The 24492-nt window shown below is 44.1% G+C and overlaps 1 protein-coding gene across 2 annotated transcripts; it reads left to right on the plus strand.

Moving 5' to 3' along the window:
* The first annotated feature begins 290 nt into the window (after nt 1–290).
* LOC139540402 (tyrosine-protein kinase CSK-like) lies at nt 291–24289 on the plus strand. Of its 2 annotated transcripts, none has more exons than XM_071344199.1 (12): nt 291–429; nt 12475–12567; nt 12720–12836; nt 14585–14697; nt 16426–16645; nt 17465–17624; nt 17814–17913; nt 20695–20785; nt 20899–20972; nt 21128–21323; nt 21997–22083; nt 22890–24289. In XM_071344199.1, the coding sequence occupies exons 2-12, from the start codon at nt 12553–12555 to the stop codon at nt 23070–23072; spliced, it is 1356 nt and encodes a 451-aa protein (XP_071200300.1). In that variant the 5' UTR covers nt 291–429; nt 12475–12552; the 3' UTR covers nt 23073–24289. The 2 variants fall into 2 exon arrangements, with proteins under 2 accessions (XP_071200300.1, XP_071200301.1); XM_071344200.1 differs by lacking the exon at nt 291–429 and adding an exon at nt 937–958.
* The last annotated feature ends 203 nt before the right edge of the window (nt 24290–24492 follow it).

Here is a 24492-nt window from a genome sequence, read left to right on the forward strand (position 1 = left end):
TGTTCCAATAATAAACGCGATACATTTCTATATTCAGCGGTCTGAATTTTGTGCACCACTGCTCCTCTTGGCTGACTATATCTATTTCATATTACAACAAGGCCGACCAGAGCAGAGGATAACCATTGAAGCTTGCGGATTATTTGTCTACTTTTAACATTCTGGAGAATTTAGAGAAAATCTGTGTGTTGATCTCACTAGTTTGTGACCGAGTTGAGTTAATTCAGCGGTTTACATTTCGCTCTTTGGTTGAGACGCCGTCGTGTTGTTTTCAAGATCAAGATCACTGACTGCATCATCATGTGGAAATCGTTTTAACTGACGCGAATGTAGATTACAGCTGTCTGGCATCTATTCCATCCACGCGCTGGCTGCCTCTGCGTTCTATCAATAGGGATGCATCTATTGACATTTAGTTCCATTTGATAGGTAAGCTGTTGCACCACTGTTGTTGCCCTATGTTATTGACTGCTCTTCAAACAAACAAATGGACAGATCCAGAATCGCGAGGGGGATCTCGAATTTTAGTAATCTAGCTGCTTGCATCTGTGTTCTAACCCACTCTGCCGCTTCCAAAATCACAGGTATTATGGCTGCTTCTTCTCATAGTTGTAGAGGGATGGGGATGGTCAGACTATTTTGAGTTTTAGGGCCAACAGGGATTCTGCTCAGAAGTAGTACACTATGTAGGAAATGGGATGCCATTCGGGAAGCACCCACTGTCTTGTACAGTAGCTTGCCTAATGAGAGTCACATAAACTGACTGAGCTTCAGTTCCTTGAACTTTGTCAACAGTTAGGCTATTTCCTTCTTGTCATCTTGATCTATTTGCATGGTGTGACGTATTGGTGTGATTGCAATGCTTCGGTGCGCCCTTTGATTAGGCAAGCAGTGTTTCCAACCGTAGAGATTCAGTATCTGATGAGGACCACTTGTTCTGACTGTAGCCAGCCAATTGGTGAGTGTCATGCCATAACCACCAGGATAGCACACACACTCAGTATTGTTGCTCTGAGATTGTCCGCTTAGGAATGTAATGATGGAAAGAGTCGTGATCTCTCTCTCTCTCTCTCTCTCTCTCTCTCTCTCTCTCTCTCTCTCTCTCTCTCTCTCTCTCTCTCTCTCTCTCTCTCTGCCACTTCCTCTGGCACTCTGGGTGTAGCTGCAGCTGTGTCAGAACCACCAAACAGCCTCTGCTGTCCTCCTCTCATCTCCCTGGGCTCACAGAAAGGCAGCATTATGCCTGGTAGCTCAGTCGGGTACAAGGGGCCAAAATGGAGTGGCAGAGGGTATCGCTGAGCCCCCAGATGGTGATCTGGCTGCTTCTCAAGAGGGTGTCACTGAGCCTTTAGCATCGCCAAGCCAAAAACATGTTATATATGCTGGGATGGATGGCTGGATGGGCAGCTTTGGAAGACTTGGCTGAAATAGGGCTTTGATTGCTTACATGTGTGTGTGGATGATGGGGTATTGCTCTTTGGCAACCTTAAAATTTCAAGTTAATTATGCTGTAATAAATACATGCAAAATGTTACTCACTAGAGCGTGCATTAAAAAACAACACTCACAGGAATCTAACTCAAGTTCAGAGAATACCCTTGGGCCAAGGCAGAAATTCTGTGGGTGAATGCGTGCTCGTGTATGTGTGTACATCTGTCAGAGAGACAGAATGCCCCCCTTGGGCCAAGGCAGTAGTTCTCTCAGCTCAGTAAGGCCACTGACCTCTGTCACTGACCCTCTCTATGGACAATAGCCAGCATGCATAGTCACAATTCTCACACACAGAGAGCTCCACTGTAGCCGGATGGAGCTCCACAACTCAGAGAACAGAGAATGGCAACCCAGTGAAAGATAGAATGGCGCTGGATGAAACCAACTGAGTAAAACTGTTACTCCGACTTGCTGGCTGGGCATGGCTGTGACGCAGCGCCTAGCTTCGTCAAGTGGTGTTAACCAAAAGTTATTAGCACTTTGGAGGTAGCAAGAATAGGCTTTCTTACACTGCCTATAGTGGCTAGCTTAGAAGCCAAACTGATAAGCTCCGTTTCATCTTTGTTTCACTTCACAATATCAATGGGAGCATATTGGTTTGGGCTCCAGGCTATGTCGTGTCTGTGAGGGGAATGCTCAATGCTGCCTATGCTGATAGTGATAATGCTGCCTGTAGTGTAATGCGCTCCCTGCCAGTGGAATGTTTCTGGTGATTATGCAGGTCAAATAGTGAACTGTCCTAATGTGATTCACTTTGCTTTACCATTACATAGCCTAGGGCCCTAAGTCTAGTATTGGCACAGCTGTGTCTTCCCTACATCATCAGGCAGGCATATCCAGGTCAGATGGTGAACTTTCCTAATGACTTTGTTTTAGAATAGAGTAGTATACTTCTAACATCCCATAGGGAAATATGTTTTGCAACAGTACATGACATACAGATGACATATATATACTGTGGGGTCTGAAATTATTGACACCCTTGATAAAAATGACTATAAAATGAATAATTAAAACACTGAGCTATATTGTATGCTCTACAAAATGAGGAAATTATTTTACACTAATACAATTGCTCAGAGAGAAATATTTTGTTTAAAGTAATATCTATTTTTTTTTCTCGAAAAGGTAGGGGTCAAAATGATTGACACCCCTGTTTTCAATACCTTTCAATAGCCTTTTTTCTAAAATGTTTTATGAGTTGGAGAACACATTGGGAGGGATCTTAGACCATTCCTCCATACAGAAACCTTCCAGATCATTGATATCCCTAGTCTGCGTTTATGGACTGCCCTCTTCAATTCAAACCACAGGCTAAGCGTTCTCATTTCTACTCCAACCCCACCACTGGTGTGCATGGCCAAAGAGTTCTATTTTCATGTCATCTGACCAAAGCACTGGTTCCACTCCAATTGCCAATGCCGTTTCGCAAACTCCAGACGTTTACATTTGTTGGTTGAGGATGACATGAAAATACAGTTCTTTGGCCACGTACACCAGTGGTGGGTTTGACGTTGAAATGAGATCACATGAGCACAAAAGAACCTCATACCTACTGTAAAAATATGGTTGATGTTATCAATCATTTTTATGGGGCTATTTTGCTTTCACTGGTCCTGGGGCCATTGTTAAAGTCAATGGCATCATGAACTTTACCCAGTACCTACCAGGACATTTTAACCAAAAAACCTGGTTCCTCTGCTAGGAGGCTCGAACTTGGCCGCAAGTGGATCTTCGAGCAAAGCAATAACCCCAAGCAGTACACATCAAAATCCCGAAAGAGATTGTTAATTGTCCACACTATCAACATTTTGCAATGGCCATCTGTCTCCAGACTTAAAAACCCATTGACAACCTGTGGTTTGAATTGAAAAGGGCAGTCCATAAGCCCAGACGAAGGATGTATGGAGGAATGGTCTAAGATCCCTCCCAGTGTGTTATAGAACTCATAAAACATTTAAGAAAAAGGACCAGTGCCGTTATCCTCACAAGGTGAGGTATTGAAAACAGGGGTGTCAATCATTTTGACCCCAACCTTTTTGAGCTAAAAATATATTACTTGTTAAACAAAATCTCTTTCTCTGAGCAATTGTGTAAGTATCAAATACTATAATTCCCCAATTTATTTTGAGCATACAAAATAGCTCAGTATTTTAATTATTTTATACAGTTATTTTTGCTCATCTTAATCAAAGGTGTCTGACAAGCCAGACATGCATAAATACACACTATTGCCACTGCTGTTTTTTTCCCTTTATCATCTTCTACTGTAGGAAAATGACCATTTGATTTGTTTTACCAGCAAACTACACTATTTCCAGAAAGGCACATTCTGTAATTCTAATTTTAAACAAATGTTCCTACTGTACCCCACAGCTACAGATTTAAAACTAGCCTCTTTTATGATTGGTCTTCTCTAACTGAGAGATGTTCAATGCTTTTAAACAATATGTCGATCCGCTGGTTGTAGCCAGTGGGGTTAACAGGCTTTTGTCAACAATATCTTTTCCTGTGGTTGTGTTCATTGGGCACCAAACGGGACTGAAACAGGGAGGAGCCAACTGAACTTTTTGTTTTCTGTTGAGAAATGTTTTCTGTTGTGCACTAAGTACTGCGATCGTGTGGTTTGGCTGAGGTTAGGCCTAGCCGACTTGGCAGATTCAAAGCTGACTGAAACGGGTCGGGTCTAGTCTGGATGCAAACCCTTGTCATTTGCAGTGGGATTTCCCCCTGCTGCTCTGAAGGACGTACACGCAGCTCTGAAATGACAGCCATGTATTTCCCTTCCTGTTGATCTAAAAGGGAGACTGTTTGACTCCTCATCAACTTTACTTTTACGAGCCTCTCAACTTTACTGTAAAAACCAACAACAACATGCTTGTGTATACTCATTCGTATATTCATCTGAATTTATCCAACCAAAACTGTAAAACCGACAATAAAACCACTATTTCTGGATGGTGTTCATTAGGCGCTAAACGGAAGAAAACGGGGAGGACCTGAAACTAGTGGTGTTGCTGACTGTAGCCGGATCTAGCTGTTGTCCCTGAGGCGGATGAGGTGGTTTCTATGTTGTTGACTTCCTGCTCTGTGGCTCTACATGAACATCTGCAGCCTGTCAGCCTGTCTGTCTGTCAGACCCAGCTAGATGGCCATGTGGCACGCTCTCCTCTCAGAACTCCTTCACTCACTGTACCAGTGGCTCTCTCACTATCTGCATCGCTTATAGTGTACCTGGCTCAGGCTCTGTTCGTCTGTCAGACCCAGCTGGATGGCCCTGTGGCACACTCTCACAACTATCTCTCTTACTGTACCAGGCCCTGCTGCTTCCCCGCACCAGGCTAACTGCTGCCTGGGGGCATAGCAAAAGCACACTAAACACTATCTTCCTTACTCTTCCAGGCTATGGCTGTCTCTGTCTCCGGTTTCCCTCCCTCCCTCCATCTCTTACTCCTTGGCCCTGGCTTCTCCCCTGCTGCTGCAGTAAAGGCCTGATAGCAGGGCAGCAGCAGCTAACAGAAGCATCAAAGTATCGGGCTGTAATCAAATAGAGCATCCTCAACCAAACGGAGCCCCGGAGGGACAGAAACAGGAGGAGGGATACTGAGACCCTACATGGCTGCACACACACACACACACACACACACACACACACACACACACACACACACACACACACACACACACACACACACACACACACACACAGACAGTATGAGGATGGCTACTGAGACCCTCTACACAGCTGGAGGAGGGAGGGAGGAAGGGAGAGAGAGATTGGGGCACACAGGGATAATTACTGAGGCATGGTCTGCGTCTCAAATGGCACCCTATTCCCTACATAGTGCATTACTTTTGGCATCTCAAATGGCACTCTATTCCCTACATAGTGCACTACTTTTGACTGGAGCCTTATGGGCCCTTGTCAAAGGTAGCGCACTATTTATGGAATAGGATGCCATTTGGGATGCAAGCCATGGGGCAGGGCTGGTAGTGGGAGCTTGGTGGTATTGCGGTATTATGTTTGTGCATATCTCTAGGTCTAATGTGAGAGCTTGCAAGGTCCACAGTTAGCCATTATGTAGTCTTTCTGTTGCAGGGCTATTTTAGTGTTTGATGCAATTAGGCCTAGATACTGTATGTAGGCTAATGATTGAGAATTCAGCATAATAGTATAATTTGACATGTGATACTAAATAAATAATCTGGACAGATCACTTCTCACTCACCTTGCCTAATATCATTATATAACTATAGTTGTCTATGCAGTGTTGTTTTTGTCTGTGAGTTCTGCAGTGTTTTCATGTAGCTTAGTGAGTTCAGTGAGGGTAGTGCACTCACTGCAACAAGGGTGTGGCAGACATGTTCCATGGTCCGAGGAGGGAATTCTTCATACCTGTCTACCTGTCTCGTCTTGCTGCTAGATCTTGCTGTTGTTGAAGACAGCCTAGAACCAATTGTTCCTCTACATGCATACATTAGTTTAGACTAGAGTAGACACAACACTCGTCTTGCATAAGACATTTAGCAACCTGACGGAAAATGATGAAAAACCTGTTTGCTTTGCTTTGAACCCAATTGGATGAGAATGAATAGCAGAAGGGATGGGTGTTTGCAAGGCTATTCTCCACTTGTTTATGTTTTTCAGTTGATAAAATAAGATCATGACTTTATTATCCCTCATGAGGTCATTTTAGAACAGTTCCAGGCAAGATAAATACAATTTAATATGGAAAAAGAAACAGTGCAGTTGATGTGCGATGGTGTGGACTACATTTCCCCTCAGTGTCTCTGTGTCAGTATCATAGGGCTGTATGCTTCATGGTGTATTTAGCTGTGGCTCTAGTCTGTACCAGTATCACAGGGCACAGTATGTCTCCATGCTTAGGCTCCCAACGGGTTTGTGTTAACCACTGGTTTGTGATTTGGAGTGCATGGCCCTTTCTGTCTCTGGTTTATGTACAGTAGTGTTCGTTAGCTGTGCCTTTGTAGTCTAACAGTAGTATCACAGAGCACATCATGTCTCCATGCTGAGACAGGTTCTCATTGAAGCTAACTTCCTGGTTCCTGATGTAGCCTCGGGCACATGTCACGCATGGCAGCACGGCTGGCCTTGTACTCTACTACCCTTCTGTACGGCTTGCACTGCAGCATGTAGGCTATAGACCAACGCACTGTGTGAAACCTCATTGTGCGCTGGACTCTGGTGGTGTCTTTCAGCAAGGACGTAACCTGGGTTCACTTCGCTGAATTGTCAGTCGGGAACCCAGGCTAGCAGAGATGTAGCCTGCAACAATCAGAGAATACCTTACATTACAGACCTCTGGAACTAAAGTGTGTCTTACCCACAGACTGTATCAGATCAGGGGCTGATTGACTACTCAGAAAGACAGTGGTCACAGTAGAAACTGAACTGGAATAGCTCACAAAGACTGCGTTGTCTGCTTCCTGAAAATGGAAAGGCTGTGGTTCGATGGAGAGGGAGCCTTCTGGAAACGGCCATAGCCGTTAAATGTGACACCAAGACATGCTGAATTATGTTCCATTCACTCACACACGCTGGGCTGGTAGCCTGCTGCTACTTTGATGTTGGCCTATTCAAGGACTTTTATACTCTTCACTGAGCTGTTGCTTAAAATAAAGGTTAAGTCAAAATAAAAAAATAAAAAAGGGAAATTAGAAGTGTCATCCCAGGTAGGCGTGGTCCTTGTTGTTGAACCATTCCATAGTTGGTGATGTCACTGTTCCACTGGGGTCTTTAACCAGACCCATCCTGTGGCTATCTATCAGTTAAAAAACCCCAGCTGTATTATCATACAGATAAATCTAAATGTGAACATAGATGAATCAAATCAAATCAAATCAAATTTTATTAGTCACATACACATGGTTAGCAGATGTTAATGCGAGTGTAGCGAAATGCTTGTGCTTCTAGTTCCGACAATGCAGTAATAACCAACAAGTAATCTAACCTAACAATTCCACAACTACTACCTTATACACACACACAAGTGTAAAGGGATAAAGAATATGTACATAAAGATATATGAATGAGTGGTGGTACAGAACGGCATGGCAAGATGCAGTAGATGGTATAGAGTACGGTATATACATATGAGATGAGTACTGTAGGGTATGTAAACATAAAGTGGCATAGTTTAAAGTGGCTAGTGGTACATGTATTACATAAAGATGGCAAGATGCAGTAGATGATATAGAGTACAGTATATACATATGAGATGGGTAATGTAGGGTATGTAAACATTATATTAAGTGGCATTGTTTAAAGTGGCTAGTGGTACATTTTTACATAATTTCCATCAATTCCCATTTTTAAAGTGGCTGGAGTTGAGTCAGTATGTTGGCAGCGGCCGCTAAATGTTAGTGGTGGCTGTTTAACAGTCTGATGGCCTTGAGATAGAAGCTGTTTTTCAGTCTCTCGGTCCCTGCTTTGATGCACCTGTACTGACCTCGCCTTCTGGATGATAGCGGGGTGAACAGGCAGTGGCTTGGGTGGTTGTTGTCCTTGATGATCTTTATGGCCTTCCTGTGACATCGGGTGGTGTAGGTGTCCTGGAGGGCAGGTAGTTTGCCCCCGGTGATGCGTTCTGCAGACCTCACTACCCTCTGGAGAGCCTTACGGTTGTGGGCGGAGCAGTTGCCGTACCAGGCGGTGATACAGCCCGACAGGATGCTCTCGATTGTGCATCTGTAGAAGTTTGTGAGTGCTTTTGGTGACAAGCCAAATTTCTTCAGCCTCCTGAGGTTGAAGAGGCGCTGCTGCGCCTTCTTCACAACGCTGTCTGTGTGGGTGGACCAATTCAGTTTGTCCGTGATGTGTACACCGAGGAACTTAAAACTTTCCACCTTCTCCACTACTGACCCGTCGATGTGGATAGGGGGGTGCTCCCTCTGCTGTTTCCTGAAGTCCACAATCATCTCCTTTGTTTTGTTGACGTTGAGTGTGAGGTTATTTTCCTGACACCACACTCCGAGGGCCCTCACCTCCTCCCTGTAGGCCGTCTCGTCGTTGTTGGTAATCAAGCCTACCACTGTAGTGTCATCCGCAAACTTGATGATTGAGTTGGAGGCGTGCATGGCCACGCAGTCGTGGGTGAACAGGGAGTACAGGAGAGGGCTCAGAACGCACCCTTGTGGGGCCCCAGTGTTGAGGATCAGCGGGGTGGAGATGTTGTTACCTACCCTCACCACCTGGGGGCGGCCCGTCAGGAAGTCCAGGACCCAGTTGCACAGGGCGGGGTCGAGACCCAGGGTCTCGAGCTTGATGACGAGTTTGGAGGGTACTATGGTGTTAAATGCTGAGCTGTAATCGATGAACAGCATTCTCACATGGGTATTCCTCTTGTCCAGATGGGTTAGGGCAGTGTGCAGTGTGGTTGCGATTGCGTCGTCTGTGGACCTATTGGGTCGGTAAGCAAATTGGAGTGGGTCTAGGGTGTCCGGTAGGGTGGAGGTGATATGGTCCTTGACTAGTCTCTCAAAGCACTTCATGATGACGGAAGTGAGTGCTACGGGGCGGTAGTCGTTTAGCTCAGTTACCTTAGCTTTCTTGGGAACAGGAACAATGGTGGCCCTCTTGAAGCATGTGGGAACAGCAGACTGGGATAAGGATTGATTGAATATGTCCGTAAACACACCAGCCAGCTGGTCTGCGCATGCTCTGAGGACGCGGCTGGGAATGCCGTCTGGGCCTGCAGCCTTGCGAGGGTTAACACGTTTAAATGTTTTACTCACCTCGGCTGCAGTGAAGGAGAGCCCGCAGGTTTTGGTAGGGGGCCGTGTCAGTGGCACTGTATTGTCCTCAAAGCGGGCAAAAAAGTTGTTTAGCCTGTCTGGGAGCAAGACATCCTGGTCCGCGACGGGGCTGGTTTTCTTTTTGTAATCCGTGATTGACTGTAGACCCTGCCACATACCTCTTGTGTCTGAGCTGTTGAATTGCGACTCGATTTTGTCTCTGTACTGGGACTTAGCCTGTTTGATTGCCTTGCGGAGAGAATAGCTACACTGTTTGTATTCGGTCATGCTTCCGGTCACCTTGCCCTGGTTAAAAGCAGTGGTTCGCGCTTTCAGTTTCACGCGAATGCTGCCGTCAATCCACGGTTTCTGGTTTGGGAATGTTTTAATCGTTGCTGTGGGTACGACATCGTCAATGCACTTCCTAATGAACTCGCTCACCGAATCAGCATATTCGTCAATATTGTTGTTGGACGCAATGCGGAACATATTCCAATCCGCGTGATCGAAGCAGTCTTGAAGCGTGGATTCAAATTGACATTTCTGTGTTTATTGACTTCAAAGCATCAGTTGATTGATGGGTTTCTTCTTGTTGAAGTTCTACACTGCAGAAGTCTGGCGATTTGACGTTTCATCGTCATGGGATGTATTATCACGAACTTAAGCAGTTGTTTAGATCTTCTGCTCTGACAGTCTGTCTTTTATCTATTTCTTTGTACGTGTATGTGGAGATTGTGTGCAAGCGCCTCGAACATTTCCGCAGCATGTGGAACTGAACAGCCATGTGTCATGGTAGTTCAGAGATCATATGGCCTTGCTGCTGTCCCAGTTTCAACTGTTCTGCCTGCGGTTATTGAACCCCTACCTGTCCCAGACCTGCTGTTTTCAACTCTTAATTATCGGCTATGAAAAGCCAACTGACATTTATTACTGATTATTATTTGACCATGCTTGTCATTTATGAACATTTTGAACATCTTGGCCATGTTCTGTTATAATCTCCACCCGGCACAGCCAGAAGAGGACTGGCCACCCCTCATAGCCTGGTTCCTCTCTAGGTTTCTTCCTAGGTTTTGGCCTTTCTAGGGAGTTTTTCCTAGCCACCGTGCTTCTACACCTGCATTGCTTGCTGTTTGGGGTTTTAGGCTGGGTTTCTGTACAGCACTTCGAGATATTAGCTGATGTACGAAGGGCTATATAAAATAAACTTGATTGATAAGACCGGGAGGATCCCTTCAAATATGTTGTTTCTTCTGCTGCTCCAAAGATATTTATTTACCTTTTATTTTTAACTAGGCAAGCCAGTTAAGAACAAATTAATTATACAATGACGACCTACCCCGGCCAAACCCTAACCCGGACGACGCTGGGCCAATTGTGCGCAGCCCTATGGGACTCCCAATCACGGCCGGTTGTGATACAGCCTGGAATCGAACCAGGGTCTGTAGTGATACCTCTAGCACCTTAGACAGCTGCTCCACTCGGGAGCCCTGTGCACATGTTTGTTTTACTATCCAAACAATTGATTCCCATTCAAAATTCCCATTCCCATTAAATTATCCCTAAACCCTAAAATAGCATTTTTCCGCGTGGGGACCGCAGAAATGTCCCCACTTGTCCGCATTTTCTTTATTTTACTATCCTTGTGAGGACTTCTGCTTCCCTCAAGAATAGTTAAACCAAAAACACACACACATACTAACTGCCTTGACCTGATTTACGTCATTCTGTTAAAAATGTGTCTGTCTGTAACGTAGTAACAATGGAGGGAGCATATGTGTTAGTCCTTAATTTCTCTCTTACTATCAGTTGCTGTGGCCTCGCTGTAATACTAATGCCGTGCAGTCATTGTCTGTGCTCTGTCTTACTCTTTCTCTCTCGCTCTCTGTTTCTCGCTCTCTTTCTCAGTGACCCCACCCTAGTGTTGGATTAATCACAGTCTGGGCTCTCTGTCAGGCAGGAAGTTCACCATCTACAGTCCGCTCAGCGCTGTAATGGGTTTTCTCTGTGACATGTCCGTGGGAGGAAGTGACCTCATGTTGTGGCACAAGACGCTAGTTACTCAGTCAGGGTCATGTTCATTTGTGTGCGCAATGTAAAGCGTTTTAAAAGCGCTTCACAACAGGAAATGAAAATTAGTGTTTCTTATTGGACCAGGACCCTGTTTGAGTGTTTTCTTTCGTTTGGTTCCCTAAGGAACACGGCCCAGAACTCATCCATGGGAACTGACCCTTGCTGAAAGGAAGTGGTTTGTCCCGGGATGATGGCGTCACCCATGGGCCATGCATTCACCACTCGTGCATAGAAATAGAGTAACAAGAACAGGAAAAAGTCCCTCAGACTACCCGTTCTAGTGATTCTATTTCAATGGGTTCGGGGATGATGACACCATCCATGAGCCATGCATTCACCATTCATGTCATGTGGCTCTGCTACTTTTCATTTGTTAGGCCTCGTGGAAATACTTGCTGTATGTCAATACAACCATATGTCACTGACTGCATCAACTATAATGAAAGAAGTTGTAACTGACTGACCGCAGTAAATATAAAATAAATACTTTATTGTAAATGCTTCCCTCCTTATGGTCAATGTCTTCTAATCTAGAAGAGAAAATAAAGATTGAGGAGAATCCTGTAATGATCCTACCACTAGTTTACATTCTCAGTGTTTAGGATAACTATATTAAGCCCTACAGTATACTCACTAGGGCTGAAAGAATCAACTTGAGACATTTTCAAATATACTCCATATACTGAGTGTACAAAACATTAAGAACCCTTTCATAATATTGAGTTGCGCAATGGGGGTGGGCAATGAGCAGCCCAACCTATCGCTGCTGTGACATCGTAATGGAAACTTGCTTCCCTACAGTTGTGAAAGTGAGATGGAAAAAAATATGTACAAAAACGGTTACTTCTGCTTTCTGGCACTGGCTGTAACCGAGTGTTATTTATATTCCCACTCTCTCTCTTTGGACCTTGTCAAACCCATTCTTGTAACGATTCAATATTTGAACTCCGTCTATAAATATATCTGGACCACCCACATGAGAAACATCATGGTCGAAGTAAAATTGTACTTCCCATTTTTACTTTCCCATTTCCATATTTGACATTGTGGATTGGTGTACTGAATGTCCCAATTGATTGTTGTGTTTAGGCGATGACTGTCTACTTGGGTTGTCTACTGTATTGCCTGTTATGGTCTCTTCTTCTCTCTCCACAGGTGTTGTGTGTGTGTGTGATGGTAGCGTTTGGTGTGTGAGGCCTGTAAGAGGAGACCCACTGCCTCCTCCCCTTCAGGATGTCTGAACCCCAGGTGAGACCAGGAGATGATAGACAGATATGGCTGCTTCATGTCGAATATAGAGATACACTATACCACCTATCATTGAGCTGGTTTATTGCTGAGTTGGTCAATATTCATTCCTCATTCCTCTTTTCATCCTGATAACCACTCCTGTCCCTCAGACACCAACATGGCCACAGGGCACAGAGTGTGTGGCCAAATACAACTTTAAGGGCACCACAGAGCAGGACCTGCCCTTCAACAAAGGAGATGTCTTAACCATAATCGTGGTGACTAAGGTAAGGAACCTAACTCTCTCTCTGGTGAGGGAGACTAGAAAACAGGCCAAACGGTCCAATGATTTACAGTTTGAGTCTACTTGGTGTAAAAAATGTAAAAAAAATCTAATTTCTGTCATATTTCTACACTTACATATAAAAGAACATACTGTACCAGTCAAAAGTTTGGACACACCTACTCATTCAAGGGTTTTTCTTTATTTTGACTATTTTCTACATTGTAGAATAATAGTGAAGACCTCAAAACTATGAAATAACACATAGAATCATGTAGTAACCAAAAAATGTGTTAAACAAATCAAAATATATTTTAGATTCAAAGTAGCCACCCTTTGCCTTGATGACAGCTTTTTGCACACTCTTTTTGCACACTCTTTTTGCACACTCTTTTCCAACAGTCTTGAAGGAGTTCCCACATATGCTGAGCACTTGTTGGCTGCTTTTGCTTCACTCTGCGGCTCAACTCATCCCAAACCATCTCAATTGGGTTGAGGTCAGGTGATTGTGGAGGCCAGGTCATCTGATGCAGCACTCCATCACTCTCCTTCTTGGTCAAATAGTCCTTACACAGCCTGGAGGTGTGTTGGGTCATTGTCCAGTTGAAAAACAAATGATAGTCCCACTAAGCGCAAACCAGATGGGATGGTGTATTGCTGCAGAATGCTGTGGTAGCCGTGCTGGTTAATTGTGCATTGAATTCTAAATAAATCACAGACAGTGTCACCAGCAAAGCACCCCCACCTCCATGCTTGACGGTGGGAACCACACATGTGGAGATCATCTGTTCACCTACTCTGCGTCTCAAAGACATGGCGATTAGAACCCAAAATCTCAAATTTGGACTCATCAGACCAAAGGACAGAGTTCCACCGGTTTAATGTCTATTGCTCATGTTTATTGGCCCAAGCAAGTCTCTTCTTATTATTGGTGTCCTTTAGTAGTGGTTTATTTGCAGCAATTAGACCATGAAGGCCTGATTCACGCAGTCTCTGAACAACTGATGTTGAGATGTGTCAGTTACTTGAACTCTATGAAGCATTTATTTGGGCTGCAATTTCTGAGGCTGGTAACTCCAATGAACTTATCCTCTGCAGCAGAGGTAACTCTGGGTCTTCCATTCCTGTAGCGGACCTTCATGTCTTAAAGTAATGATGGACTGTCGTTTCTCTTTGCTTATTTGAGCTGTTCTAGCCATGATATGGACTTGGTCTTTTAGCAAATAGGGCTATTTTCTGTATACCACATCTTGTCACAACACAACTGATTGGCTCAAATGCATTAAGAAGGAAAGAAATTCCACAAATTAGCTTTTAACAAGGCCCACCTGTTAATTGAAATGTATTCCAGGTGACTACCTCATGAAGCTGGTTGAGAGAATGCCAAGAGTGTGCAAAGCTGTCATCCAGGCAAAGGGTGGCTACTTTGAACAATCTCAAATATAAAATATTTTTTGATTTGTGTAACACTTTTTTGGTTACTACATGATTCCATGTGTTATTTCATAGTTTTGATTTCTTCACTATTATTCTACTATGATAGTTAATAATATAAAATAGTCAAAGTAAAGAAAAACCCTTGAATGAGTAGGTGTGTCCAAACTTTTGATTAGTACTGTAGTTCAAAAAATAGTTGCGTTTTTAAAGGATGAACTTTTGGGTTGTTTCAGTAATTTTCTCTACCTTTGTACAGTATTTACTCAGTCAATCCTGATCTGATACACAGAGTTATCATGACATTTTCTGTTCCAGGACCCTAACTGGTACAAAGCCAAGAACACAGCAGGTCGAGAAGGCACCATCCCAGCTAACTATGTCCAGAAGAGGGAAGGGGTGAAGCAAGGGGGCAAGCTGAGTCTAATGCCGTCAGTACAGTCCTCATAGCCTGGTTAAAGCAGACTGAATCCTTCAAAACATCGCTCATCACTCCATGTTGTACTTAAATTACTTCCCATAAATGCACTGCCTGTGTTGTTACATTACTTACCAGTAGTGTAGTAACACAATAAAGTTATGGGAGTCAGGAGTACCTTTTAGGTTCAATAGTCAATAATAAAACCAATATATATATATATATATTTTAACTAGGCAAGTCAGTTAACAACAAATTCTTATTTACAATGACGGCCTAGGAACAGTGGGTTAACTGCCTTGTTCAGGAGCAGAATGACATATTTTTACCTCGTCAGCTTGGGGATTCGATCTAGCAACCTTTCGGTTACTGGCCCAACGCTCTAATCACTAGGCTACCTGCCGCCCCAAAGTTACTAGGGTATAGTTCAGGGCTCGCCAAACTTGTTCCTGGAGAGCTATCCACCTGTAGGTTTGTGCTCCAACCCCAGTAACTAACCTGATTGCGCTTATCAACTCGCTAATTAATCGAATCAGGTTTGCTAGATTAGGGTTGGATTGAAAACCTACAGGACAGTAGCTTTCGAGGAACAGGGTTGGAGAGCCCTGGCTCTAGTTCAAGTTTATTATGCCATTTCTAGGTATTGAAATGCATACATAGGAATGTGTTTTTGTAAGAGCTCTCAACAATTAAAGCATAAAAACAGTCTGAAGTACCTGTATAACATAAAGGGGAAAGCACTCTATGAAACAAATAAGAAAGGGCTCAGGTTAGGTGACACCATGAGTTGCAGTTTACAGTTTAGACTATATTGACTGTGATACTAAATCTGGTTGAAAGTGTTTGTTTTTCAGGATGTTTCTGTGTGGTTGTAGAGTACAGATAGGCTATTTGTCGTGGCAGTGAAGCCACTGTTATGTGAATATAAACCAGAGTCGAGCTGGGTCTGAGTCCTGGCTCTGTCTGACTGCAGCCCTGTAATTGTAGCTAGTGCTCTTCTGTGTCTGTTTCCAGCTCTCGTGTGTTTGCACTGCCGGGGGGGTGTCAGTCGAGTTCTCAACTTATTGTTAGTTAGGATAGTAGAATACACAAGGTGAAATGTCGAAATTGAATAGTGCATTAGCAGTTTTCTTCTTGTTATGTCAGTCACTGACAATCACTCAATTAGGCCATGTCAGCTAACATTTTTATACATTTCTAGGTAAGTTAGTCTAGCCAGCTATCTAAACCTTAAGCAGTAATCATGGCCAAGTTACTGACCTGGCACGCAAGGCAAGTCATATGAACATGGCACAAGTCATGGCAAAATTGCAGGAAATTGGCTTTAAATTTAGCTTAGGGCCCCCAAACAGCTAGACGTGTGTGTGTGTTCAGCTCTGCAGTGCTGTGTGTGCACTGCACGGTTTCCTGCTGAATCTAGAAATCTCCCGCATTCAGCCACATGCCTAAGTTCTAAGAAAGTGTGTGTTTGTGTGTGTCTGCACACGTATCTTTTTTTCACTAATTGGTCTTTTTACCAATCAGATCAGCTGTTTTGCCGAGACTCTTTTTAGACGTATTATTAGTGTTAGTGATAGACGTATTATCTTTTTAGACATATTAGTGTTAGTGGTGTGTGTGTGTGTGTGTGTGTGTGTGTGTGTGTGTGTGTGCTGTAAAAGCACTTGGTGACAACTGTTGATGTAAAATCGTCTTTATAAACAAATGTGATTGATTAATTAATCCCCATCCACCCCTCCAGATGGTTCCATGGTAAGATAACTAGGGAGCAGGCTGAGTGTCTCCTGATCCCCCCAGAGATGGGTCTGTACCTTGTGAGAGAGAGTACCAACTACCCCGGGGACTATACTCTGTGTGTGAGTTGCGACGGCAAGGTGGAGCACTACCGCATTGTCTACAAGGAGGGAAAGCTCAGCATCGACGAGGAGGCGTTCTTCGAGAACCTCATGCAGCTTGTTGAGGTGGGTGGGTGGGGGGGGGGGGAGACGACAGGGGTGGAGGGGAGAAATAAAATGAAATAGTTATCTTCGGGCCAGTTTCTCAGTCACAGATTAAGTCTATTGCTGGATTTCAATAAATATTCTCTATTGAGCATGCTTTTTAGTCAAGCAGTTCATTAATCTGGATCTGGGATTTGTCCCTTCTTGGTCAAATAAAGCTGTCTATTATTTTACAACCAGAGTGTGTGAGCCATACAAATGGTGTGACCAAGTGTATACAGAGTTGATTTCTCTGTTAGCTACTGTAGGTACTCTGGCATCTGCAACTGTTCCCTCATCAGAGCCACACACACAGTTCCTGGAACAAATACACTGAACAGGAAGTGACAAAGAGGAAGTGATAGCGGCAGCCTCCAGATCATTTCACCTGAAGACACCCGGCCGTCGGGTTTTACTTTCAAAACCATCCTCTCTCTTCCTTCATCCATCTGGCGACACACTATGCATTAACTCAGTTTTGGAGTCATTTTGTTGGTCTCAAAAAAGCGTGTCAGTTATTATTTGAAAGCCTACGAGGTGTTGTTGACAAGCATTTAAAAAAAAAAAACTTGACCTGATTATATTTTTAACCATGCTGCTCTCTGTTGGTTACGGCTAGTATGCTGAATGAGTCCATTAAAAATAGAATGTATCAATTGAACCTTTGAAACGAAGACCCATATGCATTTTGTTCCATTTTCATGTATTCAGTTATCCCAAATGTTGATGTCATCAATATTGGCAATCTTTTCCCTTTCTTGGCCTATGTTATTGACCCACGTCTTCTCTCCCTGTCCTCAGCACTATACCAAAGATGCAGACGGTCTCTGCACCAAACTGATCAAGCCGAAGCTGGAGGAGGGTACTGTGGCAGCCCAGGATGAGTTCTCCAGGAGCGGCTGGGCTCTCAACAGGAAGGAAATCAATATCCACCAGTCCATAGGGAAAGGAGAGTTTGGAGGCAAGTGGCTTTGTGAAAACGACTGTCTGTAGCTGTGTATAAATAGGTTTTATCGATGACGACTCTGTTGTAACCTGTTCTAGGCAGTCTTCTCCAGCTTAATCCACCTCATTCCGGTTCTCTTGGAGTGTGTGAATATGGCTTTAGTAAATTCTCTCATTCTCACTCACATGTTTCTTTTTCCCTCAGATGTGAAGGTGGGAGACTACAGAGGGACCAAAGTAGCGGTGAAGTGTATCAAACACGATGCTACAGCACAGGCCTTCATTGCTGAAGCTTCAGTCATGACGTAAGTCAGAGCCCGAACCAAACTTCTGTTACATGTTCCCTTTCAGTCAGTCAACTTCAGTACAACACACTATGGGTAGTCGCACTCTCGCGACTTCAATTGAAGAATGAAAATCACGCCTGACAAGGCCAATGAAATCTGCGCCTCTTGGACGCCCCGCCTTCCACAGGTGATAAGCGTGAGGCTCGGATTCTTTCAATTATTCCGTTTTTTACCTCGATGTAAGCAGGAATGATTTACGTTACTTAAACTAACAATTGGAGCAAGAGGCTGTCTTACGTTGCGCCAACTAAACTGCCCCTTCATGGTAGAGCATGCTCACCTCCTGGACATTGTGTGCTGAAGTTTGTATGGTTCTCATAGTTTCCTAATCACGAACAATTAGTTATTCTCCGGCTTGCTTGGCCTGGCTATAGCAATAAGTTAGATGGCAAGGAAACGACGAAGGCTAACAAGCCGTATTCGGGTTCGTGACAATGCCCAAGTGAATAAAAAGATACTCACTTTTGTTGTCTTGTATGTATCGGCTCGGTGCATTCTCTGGCTGCCCTCACTCGAATCAGTTTGTGTGCGGGACTAGAGGACGGCTGGCACTGTTCGCCTACTAGTCCACGGCGTATGTTCTCTTGACAATCGTGTAGTATTCTTTAGGGGGCTTGGTCTTTCCAATAGTGACTTTCTCTCTCAGGTGCCCGTACATCGGCTGAGTCTGAGTTGCGGGACGCAGTGATGGATTGAGGCGTTGGTCAAGTCAAATGTCTCCCGGCTCCTGTGCACTCTGTCGCCGGTTATGGGAGGCGACTCGAAGAGAGAGGGCAGGCAGGTTCTGTGGGTATCCTCCCACCGCCTGTGTCTGCTATGGTTAAGCACTGTTTGCCTTTCTTCCCAGACTTATTGCTGAAGGATCTGGTGCTACGTAGACTTTCGAGACCAGGCTAGCTAATAAGCGATGCATAGCGTGCTAGTCAGGTTAACTAACCCGCAGAGTTAACGGTTGAGTTACTGGGGTAGCTCTCTTGTTTAGTATACGTAGCGTTAAGTCGCTTGGTTATTCTAAACGGATAGTGCTGCGGTCAAAGAGGCTAGCTAGCCTAGCTTAGACGAAAAGCCTCATCATGGCTAATTAAGTTTACTAGCAACCCCTGTCCTATTTTAAATTCCTGGAGTTGGATGGAGTGGAGAAAGCAGGTTCGGCAAGCAAAGCCAGAGATTTGGTTCCTGAGAGGGCCAATCTGATGGCTAGAGGGTTACCGCCGAACATTATTGCTACTGTTCAGTCCGCTAGGGCTCCCGCCACAAGGGGTCTGTATGCGTATAAGTGGCAAGCATTTTAGCTCTGGTTCCAAGATAAAGGGCTGGTTCCTTTTCAGTGCTGTGTGAGGGACATCCTTATGTTCCTACAGAAGCTTTTCTAGCAGGGGCGGGCATTCTCCATTTTAAAAGTGTACATAGCTGCTATTTCAGCGTGTTGTGGGAATTGACGACACCACACCGGGGGCCCAGCCTATGGTCGTACAGTTCGTGAAAGGTGTGTGCCATCTCAGACCGGTCTCTAAACCTATTTCGCCCACATGGGACTTGGCTTTGGTTTCGGTGTGTGGCTCCTTTTGAGCCTCTTGAGTCAGTGGATCTGAAGATCCTCTCCTACAAGATCTAAACGTGTTGGGGACCTCCAAGCATTATCTGTACACCCTTTCGGTACTCAGTTCGTCCCATCTAAATGCAGCTTTCACCCCCCGAAAGCTGCATTTACAGGTCTTTAGGTTTTGCTCTATTTTCCTTTTTTCACCTCCTTTTGCTTCTGAATAGCAACGGAGTTACATGCCCTGTGTCCAGTACGAACTTACGCACGTACATTGAATGGACACGGAATATCCGGTTATGTGACCAGCTTTTTGCCTGTTTTGCTAATCCAGCTCGCGGCGGGGGGCTCACTCTCTCTAACGATAGATAGATAGATATCTCTCTCTAAGCAGCGTCTCTCCCACTGGTGTACTGGACACCCCTGCAGCCCCCGCAGGTGGGGGGCCCACGAGCCCTGTCCTGTATCTAATAAATCATTTTTGACAGTAACCCGATTTCATTCATACTGGTGAACCGACATTTGAGTTGTGTGGTTGCAATATCAACAGTCCCTAATCTGTGGTATATCATGGCATGCGTCATTCAAGATTGAGTTTAAATTGTGTGCAGCGCAATGGACATAATGCACAATGTCTCAGGAAAGACTGTCTGTATATAAATAGGTCAGCCCCACAACCTGGACCGACAGGCCGTGGTGAAAACATTTGCACACAAAAAAGGACTTCAGGGGAGTCTCTCAAGTTGGATTGAATTTAATTTAGTATCCGTTGGGGTTGGCTTAGGCGGGGATTCCATTTCCCCATAGTATGTTGTACCGAAGTTGACTGACTGAAAGGGAACGTGACGTAATGACTATAACTACTGTTCACTAAAGGAGGGAAACAAGGTACAACACACCTGTTTGGCCCCGCACGCCCGTTCCTGGGCTCGGTGAAGAGCGGTAGTAAATTAAAGGAATGAATCCGAGCCTCACCCATATTACCTGTGGAAGGCGGGGCTTCCAGCGAGGTGCATTTTTTATTGACCTTGACCTTGACCATGATTTTAGTTCTTCAATCAAAGTCACAAGAGTGTGACTACCTATGTTGTACCTCATTTCCCTCCTTCAGGGAACAGTAGTCATAACATTACATTATCAATCTATCAAGCAATCGCTTTCCGTCCTCATTGTTTAATTGTTTTCCTTGTTTACTGCAGGCAACTGAGACACAATAACCTGGTCCAGTTGCTAGGTGTCATCGTTGAGGAGAAGGGAAGCCTGTTTATCGTCACTGAGTACATGGCCAAGGTAGGTGGCTCCTATGATTAAGTTAAATAAAGGTAATGCATTAATAGATAGGTATATAAATAAAGAACCAAAGAGCTTTGAAGACCTGTTTCTCTATTTTCCCTTCTCCTCAGGGCAGTCTAGTGGACTACCTACGCTCCAGAGGTCGGACAGTGCTGGGTGGGGATTCCCTACTCAAGTTCTCAGTGTGAGCATGATAATGATTTATCCCTACATCTTGAATAATGTTATCAGAAGTTTGCTGACTTATAGCGGCCAGTTGGACATGTAACATTGTCCATTTTAATCAACATTGTCAATGCCTCTTTAAATATCAACCGTTCCCCTCCCTCTCCTCTGTAGTGACGTGTGTGAGGCCATGGAGTATCTGGAGGCCAATAACTTTGTCCACAGAGACCTGGCGGCCCGTAATGTTCTGGTGTCAGATGATAACATCGCCAAGGTCAGCGACTTCGGCCTGACCAAGGAGGCCTCGTCTAATCAGGACACAGCCAAACTGCCCATCAAGTGGACCTCACCAGAGGCCCTGAGGGAAAAGGTAGGCTAGTGTAACGGAGATAAGAACGTGCCGTAAGCTCACTCCACAGCTAGCTTGAAATGTTGCCAATGGTGCTACTGAATTGGATCCTTTTCTATAGGTCAACTGGTTTGTACGTTGTCAAGGAGGGTGGTCACGTGTGTTAGCGAGGCAGAGGCCCCCAGGTTTGAGCCGTGGTAAAGACAGTTTACCCTGAGTTTTACTCAGAGGGATGAAGCTATACTGCTGAACTAGCACACTGACATTGGTTTCACGAGTCACTTTCCTTATTGTCTTTAGGAGCATACCCTGAATCTGAAATCAACCCTTTAGGAACTTGTTTAAATCGGAGAGGATTGGATAGTTGTAAGCAATATGGTAGCAATTCCACCTAGCCTATCAGATGGCAAGATGGCGCTACCACCATATTACTTACACCTGTCCAATCCTCTCCGATTTAAGCAAGTTCCTAAAGGGTTGATTTCAGATTCAGGGTATGCTCCTAAAGACAATAAGGAAAGTGACTCGTGAAACCGATGTCAGGGAGTAGGGGTTAGGGGTCGATTTGTGATTCAAGGTATATAAATATTATTGTACTGCTGATTTCCACCATATCTATAACATACTGTATGTTTGACACATTAAAATAAGCTTTACGGAAAGGCTGTCTTTCCCGCTGTCTGTTGATTAACAGAAATTCTCCACCAAGTCAGACGTGTGGAGCTATGGGATCTTGCTGTGGGAGATCTACTCCTTTGGACGAGTGCCTTACCCCAGAATTGTAAGTATATTTTTGCCTTTAGAAAGTCAGTCACTCAACTTCCTGTTAGTTATAATACACAACGTGCAATTTTGACAGTCGGTAGTGCATCAGCGCTTTTCCTCTTATATGTCAGTCACTGATAGTCACTCAATTAGCCCATGTCAGCTAATGTTTTATAGATTGCTAGGTAATTTAGTCTAGCCAGCTATCTAAACCTTGTAGTAATCATGGTCGAATTACTGACCGGGCACGCAAGGCACATGCCCAGGGGGCCCCCATTTGATTTTTATTCGTCATTCTCACTCAGATATCATATGAACATGGTATAAGTCATGGCAAAATGTGTAGAACTGCAGGAAATGAGCTTTAAAATGGCAACATCTTCTCACCATCCCATGGGAAAATATGTAGAACTGCAGTAAAATTTGCATTAAAACTGTACATTTTTCTCTCCGCCCCATGACGAAATGAGTAGAATCGCAAAAAGCTAGAAACGGCCATGTAAATAAAACTGATTGGGCAGGTGTGTTACAAATTGTGACAGCTGTAGAGTATATGAATTTGGCAGTTAGGAGTCAATGTAGTACATTTGAAATGTGGACAGTGCTATTATGGTCCAGTATAATACTATTCCTTTCAATGTTGTGTCAACATTCTATCAGGTATGTTCTTTAGTGATCATGACACCATATAAATGTCATGCAAAATAGATATAAAGTAATTCCTAATCAAAATGTATTATATTTCTGCAAATGATACTCCCCTGTCTCATCTTCTCTTCACCCCCCTAACCCCCCCCCCCCCCCCCCCTTCTCCTGCCCCAGCCTCTAAAGGACGTGGTACCACGCGTGGAGAAGGGCTACAAGATGGATGCCCCAGACAGTTGTCCTGAGGTGGTGTATGAAGTCATGAAGCAGTGCTGGACCCTGGACCCCCTGGTGCGGCCATGCTTTAGAGTCCTCAGGGAGAAACTGCAGCATATCCTAGCCAAGGAGCTCTACCTGTGATGGAATAGGAAGAGGAGGTGTAAGGGGAAGTGGACAAGGATGGCTCTCCTTTCATTGAGGAAGAGGGGGACGGAGAGGGAGAAATAGGATCAATCAATCAATTTTATTTTATTTTATTTTTTATTTTATATAGCCCTTCGTACATCAGCTAATATCTCGAAGTGCTGTACAGGATGGACAAGGATTGCTCTTCTTTCATGATGGGACCAAAGCCTGACATTATCAAGACCTCAGAGATCCTCCTTCCTCTCCTTATAATTTTTTTTTTTGATTTATATTAGATTGTGTGAAAGTTCACTTGTTTTATAATTTCTCATTTTGTTGAAATGTTGTTGCCACATGTTGGCATTTCCACTTTTTTACACTCCCCCTCCCCCACACACACCTCAGGGTTGCCTGTATGTCTGTTCTACAGTACATTAGTGGTTGTATCGGTCTGGCCGACTACAGTGTGTACTCCAGTGTCAAACAAACCCACCCGGGACTGTTGTGAGGTACTATATCCCTTTCACACAATCGTGCCGACCATAACCATACCATGCTGGCTCTGATATTTTCTTTTCACATGGTCCTTTCCAGCACAGTTACAGGAAAGATGACGGATACGTAGCCTAGCCGGTGCAATTCGGCTCGGCTAGTGTGAATCAACCCCAAGTCAGGCAATACACTTCCCGTGTCCCTGCTCTCTACCCATACAGTGTAAGATTGTTACCCCAGTTAAATACGATCTGTGCCAAAATGCCTCCAGAACACAGGGCTATCCCCACAGATACTCCTCTACACGCTTGCCTTTTTATTTTTTTGTTTCTTTTATGTTTTATACATTTGTTTGTTTTTGTTACACATCCTCCTCTCTTATTGCCACAAGTGTTCATCTCACATTTATCAAACTGGAAAGCAGAATAAATCCTCCACTAAAAAGTTACTGAATTCAACATTTCAGCACGACGTGTAACATGACGGAGAGATTGAGATTGCATGGATACAGAGGGAAAAGACGAAGCCATTTGAGAGAAAAAAGTTTTGTAACATAAACTAAGGGCAAGTGTATAGAAATAATTCAAATGTAACATGTACATGTGAAAAAAGTTCAGAAATGAAAGCTGAAGGGAACCATGCATGTGGAACGGGAAGCCTTTTTTTGTACCTTTAAAGTTCTTTTTACTTTGCTGCCGTTATGATTAAATCATTCCACTTGAAAAAGTTTTGAAAAAGTTGACCGTGTCAGTGATTTTTATTTATTTTGACTACTGACTATTTTGACAAATTCAATATGGTTGTGGAACTAATATTTACTTTTCAATGGAATGGGGGAATTGTTTCTGAACTTGTGTAGACTAACAAACTGTTGTCGATAGTAGCTGTGCTCCAGTGGGTGGAGGACGCGGAACCTGTCAGAGTTATAGTATGCTCAGATTCT

The sequence above is a fragment of the Salvelinus alpinus genome, chromosome 15, assembly GCF_045679555.1.
Source record: "Salvelinus alpinus chromosome 15, SLU_Salpinus.1, whole genome shotgun sequence".
Taxonomy (NCBI): domain Eukaryota; kingdom Metazoa; phylum Chordata; class Actinopteri; order Salmoniformes; family Salmonidae; genus Salvelinus; species Salvelinus alpinus.